This window comes from Salvelinus sp. IW2-2015, linkage group LG32 (assembly GCF_002910315.2).
Source record: "Salvelinus sp. IW2-2015 linkage group LG32, ASM291031v2, whole genome shotgun sequence".
NCBI classification, from domain to species: domain Eukaryota; kingdom Metazoa; phylum Chordata; class Actinopteri; order Salmoniformes; family Salmonidae; genus Salvelinus; species Salvelinus sp. IW2-2015.
The window spans coordinates 13,509,960-13,528,172 of record NC_036871.1 but is presented as its reverse complement, the minus strand read 5'-3'; the positions used below and the strand labels follow the sequence as shown (position 1 = coordinate 13,528,172).

Below are 18,213 nucleotides of genomic sequence, written 5' to 3'. Positions count from 1 at the left end.
TTTTTTATTTTTTTTATTAGGATCCCCATGAGCTGTTGCAAAAGCAGCAGCTACTCTTCCTGGGCTCCACACAACACATGAAACATGACATAATACAGAATATTAATAGACAGGAACAGCTCAAGAACAGAACTATATAAAAAATAAATAAAGGTACACATAGCCTATATATCAATGCATACACACATAAACTATCTAGGTCAAATAGGGGTGAGGGGTTGTGCCTTGAGGTGTTGCTTTATCTGTTTTTTTAACCAGGATTGCTGTTTATTTGAGCAATATGAGACCGAATGGAGTTCCATGCAATCAGGGTTGAGTAGGTTACTTTMTAAATGTAACCCATTACAGTTACTGCCCAAAATTGTAATCGGTAATGTAACTTTTTGATTACCCAAACTCAGTAACATAATCTGATTACATCCAGTTACTTTTAGATTACTTTCCCMTTAAGAGGCATTAGAAGAAGACAAAAATGTATGTTACCAATTGAACCACATCTATTKCAGGATAAATCAATGTTAAAGTTCACCTGGCCTGCTATATATGGATGTACATTTTTACTTTATGGGCTGGTTATGTAGGCTTCTTCTAACCCATCGCTTTCTACTACATATAATATTTTGATTAAATTATATCTTAATATTAAAAACCAAATTCTATCAGAATTCCAGTCATTCCAATAAATGTTATACCCCTTGATCTTCAACAATAGGACTTGGAAATATGGAAGTATAGATTAGCCAAATTGTTTTACCTGAGCATGACCCAAAAACGAARGACTTATTAGCCAGCCCTACTCCGTTGTTTATGATTGTGTTGTCATGGAGGACTGATTGGGCTCATTGATTCGATTTGAAAAATAAATGCTGCACTCATGGAATGGCATGCTTTGAGCACCACTGAAAAGTGTTATTTACATGTGAAAAAKGAATGCCATATTCGGCATTTGCTATAGACCTATTGTTTAACTTTTTGTTGGTGACACTTTGATATCTTGATAATATGCAGCTGTTTAAAKGGGAAAACCAGAGATGAAATAATAACAAAACCCCACCCCACCTCTGTTTTGGTAAAAAGCTGAGGGATAGGCCTGGAGAAATGTAACCACTCTCAGATTAATAGACAGAGCTACGGATGCAAGGACTGACCATCCATGATATCAAAATGATTTTTTTAACCATGTTATGAGGATATACAGTATTTGCTTACATTTACAATTTTTACAAACATTGGAGAAAAACAAGCTTATATTTTGGGTTCTCATGTAGTGTGACAGTTGAACTAAGTTATATTCTTCAAGAATCAATGGATATATATATATATATATTAAGTCCAAAAATGGATGTAGCACCTACAGATTGCCCCTTTAAGTCTATAAAAAGTGTACGAGTTTGAACATGTGTTCATTAGGCCTATGGATGACATTTTTTAATCAACATGAATTAGATTGAGCAATAAAAGCCAACCTTTTATTCCATAGTCTGGGATCCGCACTGTACAACTGTTGCAAGAGTACATTTTTCACTGGCTGTCTACTGGTTTCAAAAACAATGATTGATAGGCAGTTTAAACTTCTTGAATTCAACCATTATTGGGTTGAAATACACATTTAGATTTGTGAACAGCCATCCACAACAACCACAATCCGTAAGGCGCAAATAGCTAAATGAGAGAGCAGCAGTGTGATTCACATCAATGCGGTATGTAGATAACAATAATAAGTGATATCCGTATCGCCTAGGACTACACCACTGCTGTCATCCTTACCTCCAAGCGTTTATTCAAATAGGATAATCTTTGAATGCAGACAGCAGTCGTACCATTGGAAGACATAACTTGGACTGTAGCCTACAAAAGCCTATTMCTGCTCTTTTCCTACGATCCATCAAAGCCACTTGGTATGTCATCATAGTGGTCCCTGACTTGTGGTCAGACTCGCTCAGGTGGAACAAACTTAAACTTGCACCTTTTTTCAATTCTGATTTGAATGTCATTGAGAAAACAGGGAAGTGTCAAATATCTTTTTTGCAAATCTCCTTTCTGAATTTAAAAGTAATCCTCAAAGTAATCATCTAGTTTTTCAGTATCTATAATCCGATTACAATATTTTTGCTGATTAGACAATTAATAGTACTAGTTTATCCCAAATGTTCAACATCGAACAACAAATTACAAAAATGTACCACGATGAAAGGTAAGAGGGCTCAGAGTGGCGCAGCAGTCTAAGGCACTGCATCTCAGTGCTAGACGCGTCACTACAGACCCTGGTTCCATCCCGGGCTGTATCACAACCAGCCGTGATCGGGAGTCCCATAGGGCGGCGCATACTTGGCCCAGTGTAGTCCGGGTTAAGGGAAGGTTTGGCCGGGGTAGGCCCGCATTGTAAAATAAGAATTTGTTCATAACTGACTTACCTAAATAAATACAAAATAAAAAGAGTTYAGCCTCCAGAAAACCTGTCTTTATTTGTGAACTTAGTGTGTTTTAGCCTCACCAGGGGGCAGCATGTTAGTGGTTATGAGCTTCAATACAGCCTCAATTAAATTTTACTCTTCATTAATTCAAGCATTTTCTCAGGGTTTGATTGACATATTTCAGAGAGAGTTTATTTAAGCAATAACCCCCGAGGTGCCTTATTGCTATTATAAACTGGTTACCAACATAATTAGAGCAGTTAAAATAAATGTTTTGTCTTACCCGTGGTATACGGTCTGATATAAACTGGGTGGGTCGAGCCCTGAATGCAGATTGGCTGACAGCCATGGTATATCAGACCGTATACCAGGGGTATGACAAAACATTGAGTTTTACTGCTCTAATAACATTGGTAACCAGTTTATAATAGCAATAAGGCACCACRGAGGTTTGTGATATATGGCCAATATTCCACAGCTAATGACTGTCCAGGCACTCCRCGTTGCATCCTGCATAAGAACAGCCCTTAGCCGTGGTATGTTGGCCATATACCACACCTCCTCGTGCCTTATTGCTTAAATATACCATGGCTGTCAGCCAATCAGAATTCAGGGCTCCAACAACCCAGTTTATAATTGTTCTTAGAGATCATTTTTTCATATTATTCAAATACCTCCAATAAAATAAAGTAAAATAAAAATGAATCTGAGAAGTTTATTTTCCATGAGATAATGTATTCAGAATTATCTGTAGGCTATACAAAAGCCCTCTTCTCTGCTGCTTTGATGTGCTCAGAAATAAAAAGACAAGTGCTATGAGGCATTAGATGTAGGCTAGTAACAGGCTTTGAGGAACGTCTCATTAACTGTGTTTGCTAGAAGCTGTAAAATGAACCAGATAAAAGTGTCCCTCCATCTGTTTCCCATCTTACTTATTTAATTACTCTTAAAACTAATAGAGAAGTATCATAACATATTGGTATAGGCAAATAGAATCAATTTGTTTGTACATCCAACTGTGTCTCTCTGGCATTGGAGAATAGCTGTTATTTCATGCACCAGAATTGGACTTGTTTCTGCTCCTGTTAAATATTGTCTAATTAAACACTACTCTATATGTACAATTTGCCTTTTTATGGCAAAACATATATCACTATGTCACTCCAGACAATATATTGCTTCTTCACGGCTGTGTACCATGTGCCCCTTGATAGAGACAAGTCTCCAATTAAAACTAGATTTACAGAAAGGAAATGGGTTTGTGAGCCTCTGCTCCACTTCTGTGTTTTGAGGTTCCCCTCCCCTTCATATCTTTGCAGACATGCTCAATAGAATGTGAGGGTAGCCTGGACACCACGAAGCTCCGCCTCTGCCAAGACGTCCTATTGGAGGAGGAGCGCGTCGTAGTAGATGACGTCAAACAGGAAGAGGTGCAGGGCCAGCAGCACCAACTGGCCAAGAAGTATGGTGGCTTCATGAAGCGCTACGGAGGGTTCATGATCAGGAGGCGCTCACCCGTAGAGGAGGGGCGAGTGCAGGGAGGAGAGAACAACCCGGTGGCTGAGGAAGAGGACATCCGTCTGGAGATCCTGAAGATCCTGAATTCAGAAGCCGAGGGGCAGAGGGACGGAGAGTTGGCCAAGCGCTACGGGGGGTTCATGAGGAGAGGGGGGGACTTCGGGGCTCTGGAGGTGGTGGGCAGGCCATTGAAGAAGCGTTATGGGGGCTTCATGAGGAGGGTAGGGAGGCCTGAGTGGCTGGAGGATCAGAAGAACAAGGGGGGGCTCCTGAAACGCTCCTGGGAGGGGCAGGGGGTTGACTCCCCCCTGGCTGAGATACAGAAGAAATATGGCGGATTCATGGACTAGGGGTCGGCCCCTTCTCCAACCCCTCCTGATGAGTCTGGACTCTCAATATTGATCAGATGATCCATTCTTATTCTGTTGTAGTGCTTGTACTGTGCTGCTTTTTGTTTGTTTGGGTTTACTGTGACAAAAAACACTTAGCCTATCAGGTGATGATAACTCCATTTATGGCAACCAGTACTGTATGTTTTATGGGTTTGGTTATTTATAAATTAACCCGTGTTCATTGTGGTGTACGCCGGCTGGGGCATGTGTGGAAAACTAATCATGGCATGACCTGTTTGCTTTCTCTCTTTGACTTGCCACTGTTTTTAAATGGATAGTTAACTTTTTTGAAGTGTTAGTTGATTTTAGACTTACCTAGGGTATTGTTGTGTCATCCAAACCGTTTTTAAGTTTGTTAGTTGGTTATTTAGTTTTGCCCAGAATCTCTTGGCAAGGTAAGATGAAAATATGTCGGTGGCTAGTACTACTTTCCACCGTGCTCACACTTATCTCAGTATGTTGATGTCGAAACATGTTGCTTTCAGTTGAAAATGTCCTACTTTCGTGTTCTTTCTATAGAGAACAGAGCAGCATTTGAGACCAATTAGTTGTACAAAACCTAATAAACCCATGAATCCTGCAGAAATAATTGGACTCCGCTCTGTCTTGTTCTGGCTGTTTGATGTGTTTGTCAGCCTGGGAAGTGGAGCTAATGCTACTGTCTCACTCTGCCAAGCCCACCTGATAATAATTCTGGTGTTAGTGGTGAGGATTGGATTCATTTGACAGATTCACTCAGCTTGGGGGAGATGTATTAAGCAAATGTAGGTGCTTTGTGGCCTGTCTATATTTTTGTACACATTGCTCAAGTGAACACAAAATATTGACAGCAATTGCCTTTAGATGTTGTCTCTTAGCTCCCCCAACTTCACACAGTCCCAAAACTTCACAGCTTGGCTAGATATTTTGCTTAACTTAATCCCCCCCTAGAGGTCTATATGCTCTTCAGAACAATAAGGCAGTCTTTTAAATATGATTCACAAGTTAGATTTCTACAAAAGAGGATTGATAGCCCCGCTCCATTCTGCCACATTCATTAATATCTACACTTTCTCTAGTTTCAGTGTTCAGAGGCACCACCATATCTACACTGAGTGTAGAGAACATTAAGTAAACCTTCCTAATATCGAGTTGAAGAGATCGTTCTTTAACATGCATTCTCCCCTTCATCTACACTGATTGAAGTGGATTTTACAAGTGACATCAATAAGGGGTCATAGCTTTCACCTGGATTCACCTGGTCAGTCTATGTCATGGAAAGAGCGGGTGTTYGTAATTTTTTGTATACTCAGTGTATATCCACAGAWTTTCACTTCCAAAATGTTGGCAGATGCATACATCATATAGATAAGGCCTTTATCAAATGTATAGATGAATATCTATCATATYTATCAAAGCTCTATATATGGTTATGTCAAATAGGAAGATGTCAAAATATTAATGGTATTCATTAATCAATGCAAATTAATTGAATGTCTTGTCAGCCCTCATTAGGCATATGCTTAAAAAAAAATTGAATTGTTACTTATGTATCATGTGATTATGTATGTATCTAGTTGGTCATTTATTTTCTGTATGGAACAAAATCTGTTTTTATTTTTACATGCTAAAATATAAATAATCTAAAGAATGTTTAAAAATGTAGCCTGAAGGACCTTTTGAGTGACAAACATACATACCTAAATCCCATATTTCCTTACTCAAATTTTGATTGGGTGTCATGTGACCTTACATAGAGGCTCCAGATCAAATCTAGGGTGTGCTCGGCTGCGCTGTTCAGGCACTTGAAGACGGGAAAAGCAACGAAGAAACCACGCGGAAGGTAGTTTATATGTCAACAAGAAATAAGTAGACAAATTCCTGTTTTAGTGAGTATCTTTTTTGCTTTAATTACCATGCGCCTCGCCGCAGAGTGCGAAGGTCGATTAAAGACCCGAATGTCCAGTGTTGAAAGGAGGCGATACAAAATATCCAAGGTTGAGCTGATTGTCTAATGAGGTAAATTTGCATTGGTTACATTTAGATACATTTTTAAATAGGGAAATGATGTTGACCGAATTTGCTACTTTTTATTCGCTCTATCCTATCATTCAGTGCACCAAAAGTTTGTCTACATCACTGAATTGAAGTTGTGTTTGGCGTGTGGATTCATGAGTACATTTCATACATTATATTATCAGTTGAACGTTGACCTTTTTAGATCAAATCACGCTAATCTGCAATCTATTCATCAGATCTCTTGCTTATTAGGATCTCCAACGAGCACAAACAAATTAGCCAGCATACAACAGTTAAACCAAAACAAACAGAACTGTCTTTCCAGGGGTCAGCAAAATGAATGTCCTCTTGGAAACCTTTGTTCATTGTGATGCCCATCTATTACAACATGGAGGCATTTGTCAGACCGCTCATCTGACTCAAGAAGAAAAATGTCACCGGGGAAATCATCCTGATCACGGGGGCGGGAAGCGGCATTGGCCGGCTCATGGCAGAAAAGTTTGCCCGCCTTGGCGTCTCTCTGGATCTGTGGGATGTCAACCAGGAGGGCATGAAGGAGACTGCAAGACTAGTGAAGGAGAAAGGGGCAACTAGGGTCCACCACTACCAGTGTGACTGCAGTGACAAGGCGGAGGTCTACAGAGTGGCTGACCAGGTAATCAATCGATGACTCATCTTCCATAAGGACTTTAATTACTTGAATATGGTGTATCTGGGGCCGGGGGACCTGTGCTGACCCTCAGTGATGAATATTTTTCACCTGTTAACAAGCATGCGTTCTCCTATAAATGCAAGCTGGGCAATTCCACGAACCAGAAATTATGCTTAAACTCAGATTATTCACTTTAAAATGTATACCAAACAAAAAACATTGATTTCAAAGTTTAACAAACCATACAACTCTATGCACAATGACTACTTTGAACAATTGACAGTACATTTTAAAAAAATGTTCCACTGGAAAACTGTGCAGATGCAAAGTTTGGTAACCAAAATKTGTATCTGCACAGTTCTTCCTGTAAATGTGTTTTTCAGCGTAATTGTTAAAAGTAGCCCTTGTGCATAGAGTTCAACTTTGAAATCAATGGTTTTTGTTTGGTATACATTTTTAAAGCGAAAAATCTGAGTCTCGAGGTGATTCCATTACCATGGACTTGCCCGGCTTTGTCTTATGCTGCTGGTGACTTATTCATTATTACTACAGTCATCATGGAGGTTGACCAACCCCCCTCTTCTTTCCATTGTGTGTAGTAAACTGTCTGTCAAAGCAAACTGATGTTTGGAAAATCTATTGTGCTGGAGGCACGTTGAATGAATCGGAAACGAGGGAGTAAGCTGCTTACCAAATGTCCAGTGTTGATGAGAACGTAAGTAGAGCCACATGACAGATGGGGATTCCTTGTGAAACTAGAACCAAAAAATACCATGGTATTTTGGATTTTCACAATGTAATCCATAGTATGCTCCTTTGGAGCAAGGATTGTTTACATATATTTGACATTTGTAACCTAAAAGCATTATAAAACATTTCTTGATTTTAGAACATTGGTGACATTTTGGCCTTACCCAGGACTCCTTCAAGACTCCGCAATGTTTCATCTGTTGATGCTACAAAGCAACAAAAAAGTTGTAATATGAAGCTTTACCCCTTGCACTGTAATATGAGTAGTATTTTGATTTCAATCAAATATTACAAAATATGATTACATTTATGAATATAGAAACATGAATACTGAAAATATGCAAAAATAAATGTACCTTTTCAATACATTTTTCAAAGTTAACGCCTATTTTATACAGAGGAATTGGCATAGTTGGCAATGCAACAAACCACAGCACTCCTTTTACTTGCACATATCATTGCACATCCTGAAAATCAGTAACAGGGTGACCATTTTGATGATAATGTGATAATGCTTGGTGATAATGCTTACATTACAGATTGGATCATAACTCTAAAAGTTAGATCCCACTCTGGAACTTTGATATGGCCATAGTGGGTTTAATAATATATAGAACAATTTGCTCAATAAAAAATGTATATTTTCTACATTAATGTTTAGACTTTCAATATTCATAMATTAATKTAAGAATTGTTATGTAAATCAAAATACTACTCATATTACAGAGCARGCGGTAAAGCTTCATATGACACACATTTTTGCTTTGTAACACTTCCAGATTATAATTATGGAGTCTTAAAGGATGCCTGGGTAAGGCCAAAATGTCACATTTGTACTTAARTGAAWTATTTCTCAGTWATGCTTTAAGATACAAATGTCGCATATACAGGTAACTGCCAAAATAAGTAAACATTTGAGTAAATGAGGGATACAAAGTACACTGCTCAAAAAAATAAAGGGAACACTTAAAATAACACATCCTAGATCTGAATGAATGAAATATTCTTATTAAATACTTTTTTCTTTACATAGTTGAATGTGCTGACAACAAAATCACACAAAAATTATCAATGGAAATCAAATTTATCAACCCATGGAGGTCTGGATTTGGAAGTCACACTCAAAATTTAAGTGGAAAACCACACTACAGGCTGATCCAACTTTGATGTAATGTCCAAGTCAAAATGAGGCTCAGTAGTGTGTGTGGCCTCCACGTGCCTGTATGACCTCCCTACAACGCCTGGGCATGCTCCTGATGAGGTGGCGGATGGTCTCCTGAGGATCTCCTCCCAGACCTGGACTAAAGAATCCACCAACTCCTGGACAGTCTGTGGTGCAACGTGGCGTTGGTGGATGGAGCGAGACATGATGCCCAGATGTGCTCAATTGGATTCAGGGCTGGGGAACGGGCGGGCCAGTCCAAGCATCAATGCCTTCCTCTTGCAGGAACTGCTGACACACTCCACCACATGAGTCTGATTGTCTTGCATTAGAAGGAACCCAGGGCCAACCGCACCAGCATATGGTCTCACAGGGTCTGAGGATCTCATCTTGGTACCTAATGGCAGTCAGGCTACCTCTGGCGAGCACATGGAGGGCTGTGCGCCCCCAAAGAAATGCCACTCCACACCATGACTGACCCACCGCCAAATCGTCATGCTGGAGGATGTTGCAGGCAGCAGAACGTTCTCCACGGCGTCTCCAGACTCTGCACGTCTGTCATGTGCTCAGTGTGAACCTGCTTTCATCTGTGAAGAGCACAGGGCGCCAGTGGCGAATTTGCCAATCTTGTGTTCTCTGGCAAATGCCAAACGTGCCTGCACGGTGTTGGGCTGTAAGCACAACCCCCACCTGTGGACGTCGGGCCCTCATACCACCCTCATGGAGTCTGTTTCTGACCATTTGAGCAGACACATGCACATTTGTGGCCTTGCTGGAGGTCATTTTGCAGGGTCGCAGTGCTCCACCTGCTCCTCCTTCACAAAGGCGGAGGTAGCGTCCTGCTGCTGGTTGTTGCCCTCCTACGGCCTCCTCCACGTCTCCTGATGTACTGGCCTGTCTCCTGGTAGCGCCTCCATGCTCTGGCGCTACGCTGACAGCACAGCAAACCTTCTTGCCACAGCTCGCATTGATGTGCCATCCTGGATGAGCTGCACTACCTGAGCCACTTGTGTGGGTTGTAGGACTTCCGTCTCATGCTACCACTAGAGTGAAAGCACCGCCAGCATTCAAAAGTGACCAAAACATCAGCCAGGAAGCATAGGAACTGAGAAGTGGTCTGTCGTCACCACCTGCAGAACCACTACTTTATTGGGGGTGTCTTGCTAATTGCCTATAATTTCCACCTTTTGTCTATTCCATTTGCACAACAGCATGTGAAATTTATTGTCAATCAGTGTTGCTTCCTAAGTGGACAGTTTGATTTCAGAGAAGTGTGATTGACTTGGAGTTACATTGTGTTGTTTAAGTGTTCCCTTTATTTTTTTGAGCAGTGTATATTGAAAGCAGGTGCTTCCACACCGGTGTGGTTCATGAGTTAACATCCCATCATGCTTAGGGTCATGAATAAAAATGCCCAGTGTTACTGAATATCCCGGTATGGCACAAGGTCGGTATGAAGGTATGACAATCTGGATACCGCCCAAGCCTACAAAACACCAAATGATAGAACAATGGTGTTGCATCAACTGTAAAAACCTGTTTTGAACTCCAGGCAATCTTTTAAGACCCCTTCAACCTGTTACCCATGTCCATAAGTACATAGCAACAATGTTAAATAATCCTTACCATAACTGGTTTGCCAGGATGTAAGAGACAAAGATGTCATGTGTGTTGATTCAACATGTGTTTTGAAGTAAAGTGTTTTTAAATGTTAAATCCTTATGTCTATAATCTACTGTAAGTGACATTTAAAAAAAAAAGTCCCTATTCAAATATATCAGTCTAAGATGGATATCTATGGGCTTGGTCTCAATCCACCGCATCCGCCTGTGTCTCCTTCCGCATCTGCGGAGGAAGGTGTCTGAGCTACAGCGGTGTTTGTCAGATCATGAGACATCCYGAAAATCGGTCTTCTTACAACATTTTTAGGCCTACAAACGAATATGACCACTATGGAATGATGGTGTTCTYCATTTTGCTCAACGACCACAAGCCCCACGGGACTCGTTTGAAGTCTGTAAAGGGGATGCGCTAACTTCTGTCTGAGGCGTTCTAACCGTATGACCTACAAACTACACTCATAATTTAACAATTTTATTCATATTTACAGATGGCATACACGTTTGTTATTAAGGCACATACAAGTTCACATGTTCCAGAAGGCATTTCTGCCTAAAACAAATTTTGATAAAAATAAAAAAAGTTTACGTTCAAATGGCTCTCCTGTGAWGAAGTGACGTGCGTCATACGCCTAGTTTCCTGAAACGAGTCACAGCTGTTTTTTAAGTTAAGATAGGAGACGATGCCAGATGCATGACGGAACCAACCCTATGAACTATGCCTATGTAACGTGTCTGTAATCAGTGTATAAAGAAACTAAACGGGACTGCCCTGTGGGAGCTCCTGACAGAYGTTCACTATGGTGCATCAAGTTTGTTGGAACCTCTCCAGCATGCTGACAAAGAATTATTCATTTAAGATTGACTTTGAGTGTCCCTGTGTAAGAATTTTGACAATTTGGTGTCAACGAACAGAATGATTGATTCTGCCTGCGGAGCTTTCCAGTGGGGGTCTGCGAGAAACCGGTGGGTGTCACATTTTATGAAGCGTTAGGGAAATTCCCGTCTGACCAAAGACGAGGAGACCCACCCAGATCCTTACTGTGAGCTGTCCAGGAGGAGACGCATCGACCGCAAACAAAAGAGGGACATGTCTTCTGATTTCAGTAAGTCAATTTAAATGAATCTGTATAAAAAGTTTAAATGATTAAAAATAAAATCAAGSTAAGTAATGCATAAAAAGGTACCCATAGTTTTCTAGAGAGAAGGCTTATGACAAGACTAGAGCGAGGGCGTAACGGTACCATGGAAAGCYCCGCTGACAGCTGTTTGTAGGCATTTATAAGAAATGTCTACGTGGTCTGCAGCCACTACAAATAACACAAGTTGTTTATGAATACGTGTTSTTATTAAATATGTACAGAAGATACATACGGTGCATAGCAAGTAACAACAAGATAATCGTTGAAGATGCACATGGGGTAATTAGTAATTCTATATGTGAAAGGTGTGTATGGTTGAGTAAGTGTGGAAGGACATGTTAAGCTGATTTAAATATGGATAATAAATGGATTGAAATGATTGCTATTAAGATTGAGTTTTGTATAATAAGAGATTGAAATATGGATAATAAGCTGATAGAAATGTAGCTATAATGTACTGAGTGAATAAGAGCTGTCAGGGGACTACCTCCAGTGTGAATGTAAGCCGAGTTTTCCAGTTCTGTGTGAGCTGAATTTTTCGATGTATAACATTATCTACAGTCCTGGGGGGGGGGGTCTACAGGTAGAGGCTAACATGTCTCAGAAATCTCATTCGAGTAACATGTCTCAGAGGATAACATGAGGATAAAATGTCTCTGAGGGTGACATGACTTTAGATTACATGAGGATAACATGACTCATCAGTGGAGTGTGATGGTATAACATCATTATATATGTGGAGATATGAAAGAAGGTACTACTCCCAATATGCTGTTAAATAGAACACGAGTKAATATTTAAACCCCTGTATGAATAGAACACTGGTGTAGAGGASGAATTTGTGATGTAACACAAATGTATAATRTGTTACTAGAGATAAAGTAACGTAATATTTATATAATGGGTTACTAGAGATAAAGTAACATAACATTTGTATAATGGGTTACTAGAGATAAAGATGAAGTAACAATATTAATAATAATATACAACTTGCACACCCACACTTAGACGATGTGGTGTAAAAAGTATTCTAAGTTCAGAGTTGTCCCTTTTATGGATAATTTTATAAAGATAAGGTTAAAGCATTATACGGGACTTGACTTACTCCTGACCATTAAAACTATAAATCCTTATGATATTTCCTCCACCCTGGTAATACATTTTGAAATAAACCCCATACCCTGTTAAATAGAACCAATGATTTTCTGTTAACTAAACTTAAGGCTACAATGTATTGTACTCCTGATGGCGTTTTCATTGAAATCCCAAATGATGACATTCTAAACCAATTCGTGAGTAGGCAAAATGGAAACTGCATCTGTTTCCCTGTCTATGCTGTCTCAGGTGCCAGACTTATTATGGACCGAGCGCGCCATCTACACAGRACTGACAGACAGTGCCAACCCAGTTAATACATATTGATCCCTCCAAAGCATTACATGTTAATCTTAAAATCATAGCCATCTTAATAAGTGGAAGCAGAAAGTGAATATCCAATCGAAATTTGAAATAAATATATAAAGTAACATTGTTAGGGGAGGCTAAAATGAAAACCACGCCTTCCAATATGGACAAAGGTATCATTTTTATTTTAAACCTTGCAATAGGGGAAAAAGCAGAACRTTGTTTGAGAGTGATCCGTGTATATTAGTAGTAGTAGATTGAGAAGYGAGTCCTAGTTGAAAGAAACAGATATGGAGACTAGTGAMAGTAACAAAGTGAATTGTAATTGGCTTTCAGATAGCACTCCAATAATGCAATGTCTTAGTAATTTGAAGAAGTAAGATGGAGGGATTGAGCATTGGGACTGATATTAAATTAGAGGCCGCTCACTCTTCAAGGCCTGGTCCACTGCTCTTGTGTTTAAGTCATCTGTTGTTTGGGTTAGAGATAGGCTTCCGGTGGAACAATAGATAGCCGCCAGTACACACTGAAATCAACAGGTTGTAAGAGAGACAGTGTGGGAATTTGGGACAGAGGTATGAATAATTGAACAAGTTTTTGACCATTACTCTATTGTATAGTTTAGGTAGCACCAGTGATTTAAATAAGGTAATGTAATCTAAAACAATATTTTTTCATTACGTTGAACTGTGTCCAGAATTGAAGTAGATCCAAGTAAATGTTTTTAGTACTGAATATTGAGCTGATAAGCCAGCACCAACTTTTTGAAGGTCCTAGCAGATTTGTTAAATCAACAGGTTTCATATTGACATGTTTATCAATGATTATGTATCTCTCCCTTTGAAAGGCTTTCTAAGGCAAGTGCCTTGGGAAAGCAGTTAAAGGTACCCGGATCATTAACAAGTTTATAATTTATCAATAGTCCTATGTGYGATTCAGGCCACGTGAAGATCAGGGAGAGAGCGCTGCCCCTGAATGTGGGACACCTGTCTCTAGTCTATTTTACCATTACCTTATGAGATCAAACGAGCTTCAATGCCATACAACTCTCCTTCCGTGGCCTCCAACTGCTCTTAAATACAAGTTAAACTAAATGCATGCTCTCAACCGATCGCTGCCTGCAACTGCCCGCCCGTCCAGCATCACTACTCTGGACGGTTCTGACTTAGAAATGTGGACAACTACAAATACCTAGTGTCTGGTTAGACTGTAAACTCCCTTCCAGACTCACATCAAACATCTCCAATCCAAAGTTAAACTAGAATTGGCTCCTATTTCAAACAAAGCATCCTTCACTCATGCTGCCAAAACATACCCTCGTAAAACTGACAATCCTACCGATCCTCGACTTCGGCGATGTCATTTACAAAATAGCCTCCAAACCCTACTAAATAAATTGGATGCAGTCTATCACAGTGCCATCGTTTGTCACCAAAGCCCATATACTACCAACCACTGCGACCTGTGCTCTCGTGGCTGGCCCTCGCTTCATACTCGTCGCCAAACCCACTGGCTCCAGGTCATCTACAAGACCCTGCTAGGTAAAGTCCCCCCTTATCTCAGCTCACTGGTCACCATAGCAGCACCCACCTGTAGCACGCGCTCCAGCAGGTATATCTCTCTGGTCACCCCCAAAACCAATTCCTCCTTTGGCCGCCTTTCCTTCCAGTTCTCTGCTGCCAATGACTGGAACGAACTACAAAAATCTCTGAAACTGGAAACACTTATCTCCCTCACTAGCTTTAAGCACCAGCTGTCAGAGCAGCTCATAGATGACTGCACCTGTACATAGCCCATCTATAATTTAGCCCAAACAACTACCTCTTCCCCTACTGTATTTATTATTTTGCTCCTTTGCACCCCATTATTTCTATTTCTACTTTGTACATTCTTCCACTGCAAATCTACAATTCCATGTTTTACTTGCTATATTGTATTACTTCGCCACCATGGCTTTTTTTGCCTTTACCTCCCTTATCTCACCTCACTTGCTCACATTGTATATAGACTTATTTTTCTACTGTATTATTGACTGAATGTTTGTTTTACTCCATGTGTAACTCTGTGTTGTTGTATGTGTCGAACTGCTTTGCTTTATCTTGGCCAGGTCGCAATTGTAAATGAGAACTTGTCCTCAACTTGCCTACCTGGTTAAATAAAGGTGAATTTAAAAAAAAAAAAATGTTTTTTTAAAGATACTATTATTTCCTTTATGGAGTTGTAATTTGATTTGTTATTTTTTATTAACAGGCAGTGTTGTTGTTTTTTTGGTACGCATGAGTCACGATGTGAGTCACGACGTGAGAGTCATGTATCCAAAGGGGTATTACCGGTCCCCTATGGTACATATGCAAAGTAGGTTCCCTGGGCCTTTGGAAAATATGCGAATAGTTTTCTTCACATGCCTGCCAGTAAAAGGAAAAATATGTTGGAATGGTTGACATCTTTCATCACTTCTACCGTGAGACCTGAGTCCGAGCCAGCAACCTGTACACAGCATCCAGTCGAACGATCAACTGCCTTTCTCTCAGGAATGCGACATGAGTCCATGTGGAGTGAGCACGGAGAAAGATCCCAGATTGGTAAATGGGTTGAAGTTTTCCCCACCTCGAGTGATATTGTTTTGTTTTCATAGTTTTTATCTTGCTTCAATAACAACTTTCACCAGATTGGGTCTGCTGGATGGTCAGGATTTCTCCCTAAGGATTAGCCCTCTAACTCCCTGACCTGTAACTCTGCAATGAGATCACCAAGATGATAGGTGAGTAAAATACCATTTTGAGGTAATGGCGAAGGTGACCACAGATGGTATCTAGATGCATGGAAGGGATCATTTGACCAAGAACTGTGTGAACCTCAACCTCCTCTAACCAGCTGAAGCAATGACGACAATGGCGTTCAGTTTGGTCTTTCATCACTTCTACCGTGAGACCTAGTCGAGCCAGCAACCTGTACAACAGCATCCAGTCGAAGCGATCAACTGCCTTTTCTCTCAGGAATGCGACATGAGTCCATGTGGAGTGAGCACGGAGAAAGATCCCATCCAAACATGCTAGTGTACTGGTAGGAAAAGGGACAAAGACATTATGGACTGTAAAGGACGGTGGCGGCTCAAGTGAAAGACATTATCAAAAGCCATCCACAATTGAACATGTGCCATTGGGGGATGAACTGAAACACTATCTGAAGAAGAACATGAAGAAAACCAGAAGGATGGGTGCCGGGAGGGGGGTGGTCAACAGTGCCCGTAATTGATTTATGTTTATCCAAAATTGTCAGGTTGATTGTGGAGGTCTGCACACTGCAACAGTTATAGTAATTTAGACTAAGAATGCATTGAGATACCAACTTGTCATACTACAAGTGATGAGAAAATTTCATGCTAGAAAAATAAGATGAATATACTGTATATATAAAATGTACATTCTGCCAGTATTGGTGTGTGCTAAGTGACGGTCTTAAATAAAGTGATAGAACCAACATGAAGCACTAAGGACTGTCATTCTAAATTTGGGTTGGAATTTATCAATAGTTATAATTATGATTTGGAAAGGCTTCTAGAGACATATATGCCCTAAAATGTGAGGAGAGCCACTAGATTGTAGCTTGGGCTATCCTTGCCCCAAACTCGTTCTTATCAAGGTTGGTGTGAAACTGTTATAACGTGTTTCTCTCTCTTCCCTGGGAAAATCAATATGCGTGTACCCTAGACCAAATATGGGAGATCTCTAGAGACGCAGAGAAACTGGAAATGCTAAAATAATTGCGTAAACTGGCTCTGCAAAACAAAGAGGCTCTTTGACTATCTTTTTGCAGGTCAGGGGGCACTTGTGCAATCAATGGCGATGAATGTTGTACTTTTATCCCAGATCACTCTTCTAATATGACTGATCTCGCCGAATACATTGCCACTGTTGCTGAGAATAATTCCCCACAACTGGAGTGGAATCCCTGTTTGGAAGTTAGGGATCCCAAATTCCCAAATGGGCTGCAGCGTTGGTTTGTTTTCATAGTTTGTCTAAATTGTGTTATTTAACATGCTGTTGCGTGTAGTTTTAAAAATTCACTCCCAATTAATCGAAGCAACTTCATTAGGATAGTATCACCATAATAATTGGATTGTACAACCCAGAATGAAGGGCTTGAAATTAAGTGTCTGGTTTTATGTGTTGATTTCGCCTTACTTCCCTAGAAATATGACATGGAAGTTAAAGAATATTTACCTTAAAATGTAATGATTTATTTTCACACAAGTGATAAAAGGGTGGAATGTGAAGGAAATTTTACTTTGTGCATGTTGTGGGAAAATTCTTACACAGGGACACTCGAAGTCAATCTTAAATGAGTAATCGTTTGTCAGCGCACTGGAGAGATTCCAACCAAATCAATGCACCAAGTACACATGTCAATTAGGAGCCTCCCTGGGCAGACCCAGCAGTTGTCTTATATACGGCTATACACAGACAAGTTATATTTGCATGATTTAGCATAATTAATGAATAATTACCGTTTTGTTTCATTCATGTGACCGACCAATACTGGTTCATAACATGTGACAGACCAATATCTCACGAGGCTTCTCTCTAAGCTGAGACCTTGAAACTAGATATCTTTCATTTGTTCTCAAAACACGGTCTGGGCGTCTGCCAAATTGCAGATACTGATAAGAGGAAGATTTGTTCAATCAACAACTTCAATGAACACAGAAATAGTTTACAAAACAGCACATGATAGAACACAGAAAATGGTTATAAGAAAAGCACACATTAAAATTCCCATACATGCTCTTGTCTTTGGTGTCATAAACCATCCTTGGTTCCTACCTGTGCCTGGTAAAGAATGAGGGGCGTTCATGACCTCCTACTTTAGACTATTTGGCAGGACGCCCAGAATATGTTCTTTAAGATAGGAACGGTGCCAGACACATGCCAGAACCAACCCTATGAACTATGCCTATGTAACTGTCTGTAACCATATATAAGGGAACTAAAGGACTGCTCCGTGGGAGCTCTTGAAGACGTTCATGGTGTCAAGTTTGTTGGAACCTCTCCAGTGAGCTACAATAAAGAATGATTCATTTCAGATCGTCGAATTTCCATGACACCATACACGCCATCTGCCCGGTACAGTTGAAACCGCGGACTCATCTATGAAGAGCACAC

The 18,213-nt window shown here is 40.2% G+C and overlaps 1 protein-coding gene and 1 pseudogene across 1 annotated transcript in view; both read left to right on the top strand.

Moving 5' to 3' along the window:
• LOC111957054 (proenkephalin-A-like) overlaps positions 1-4,641 on the top strand; it is a 6,715-nt gene extending 2,074 nt beyond the window's left edge. The window contains exon 2 of the mRNA XM_023977776.2: positions 3,734-4,641. Coding sequence (XP_023833544.1) covers positions 3,734-4,282 — 549 coding nt within the window. The 3' untranslated portion in view covers positions 4,283-4,641. The remainder of the gene's footprint in view (positions 1-3,733) is intronic.
• Positions 4,642-6,578: 1,937 nt separating this feature from the next.
• The window catches only part of LOC111957131 (epidermal retinol dehydrogenase 2-like), a 27,845-nt pseudogene continuing 16,210 nt past the window's right edge, over positions 6,579-18,213 (top strand).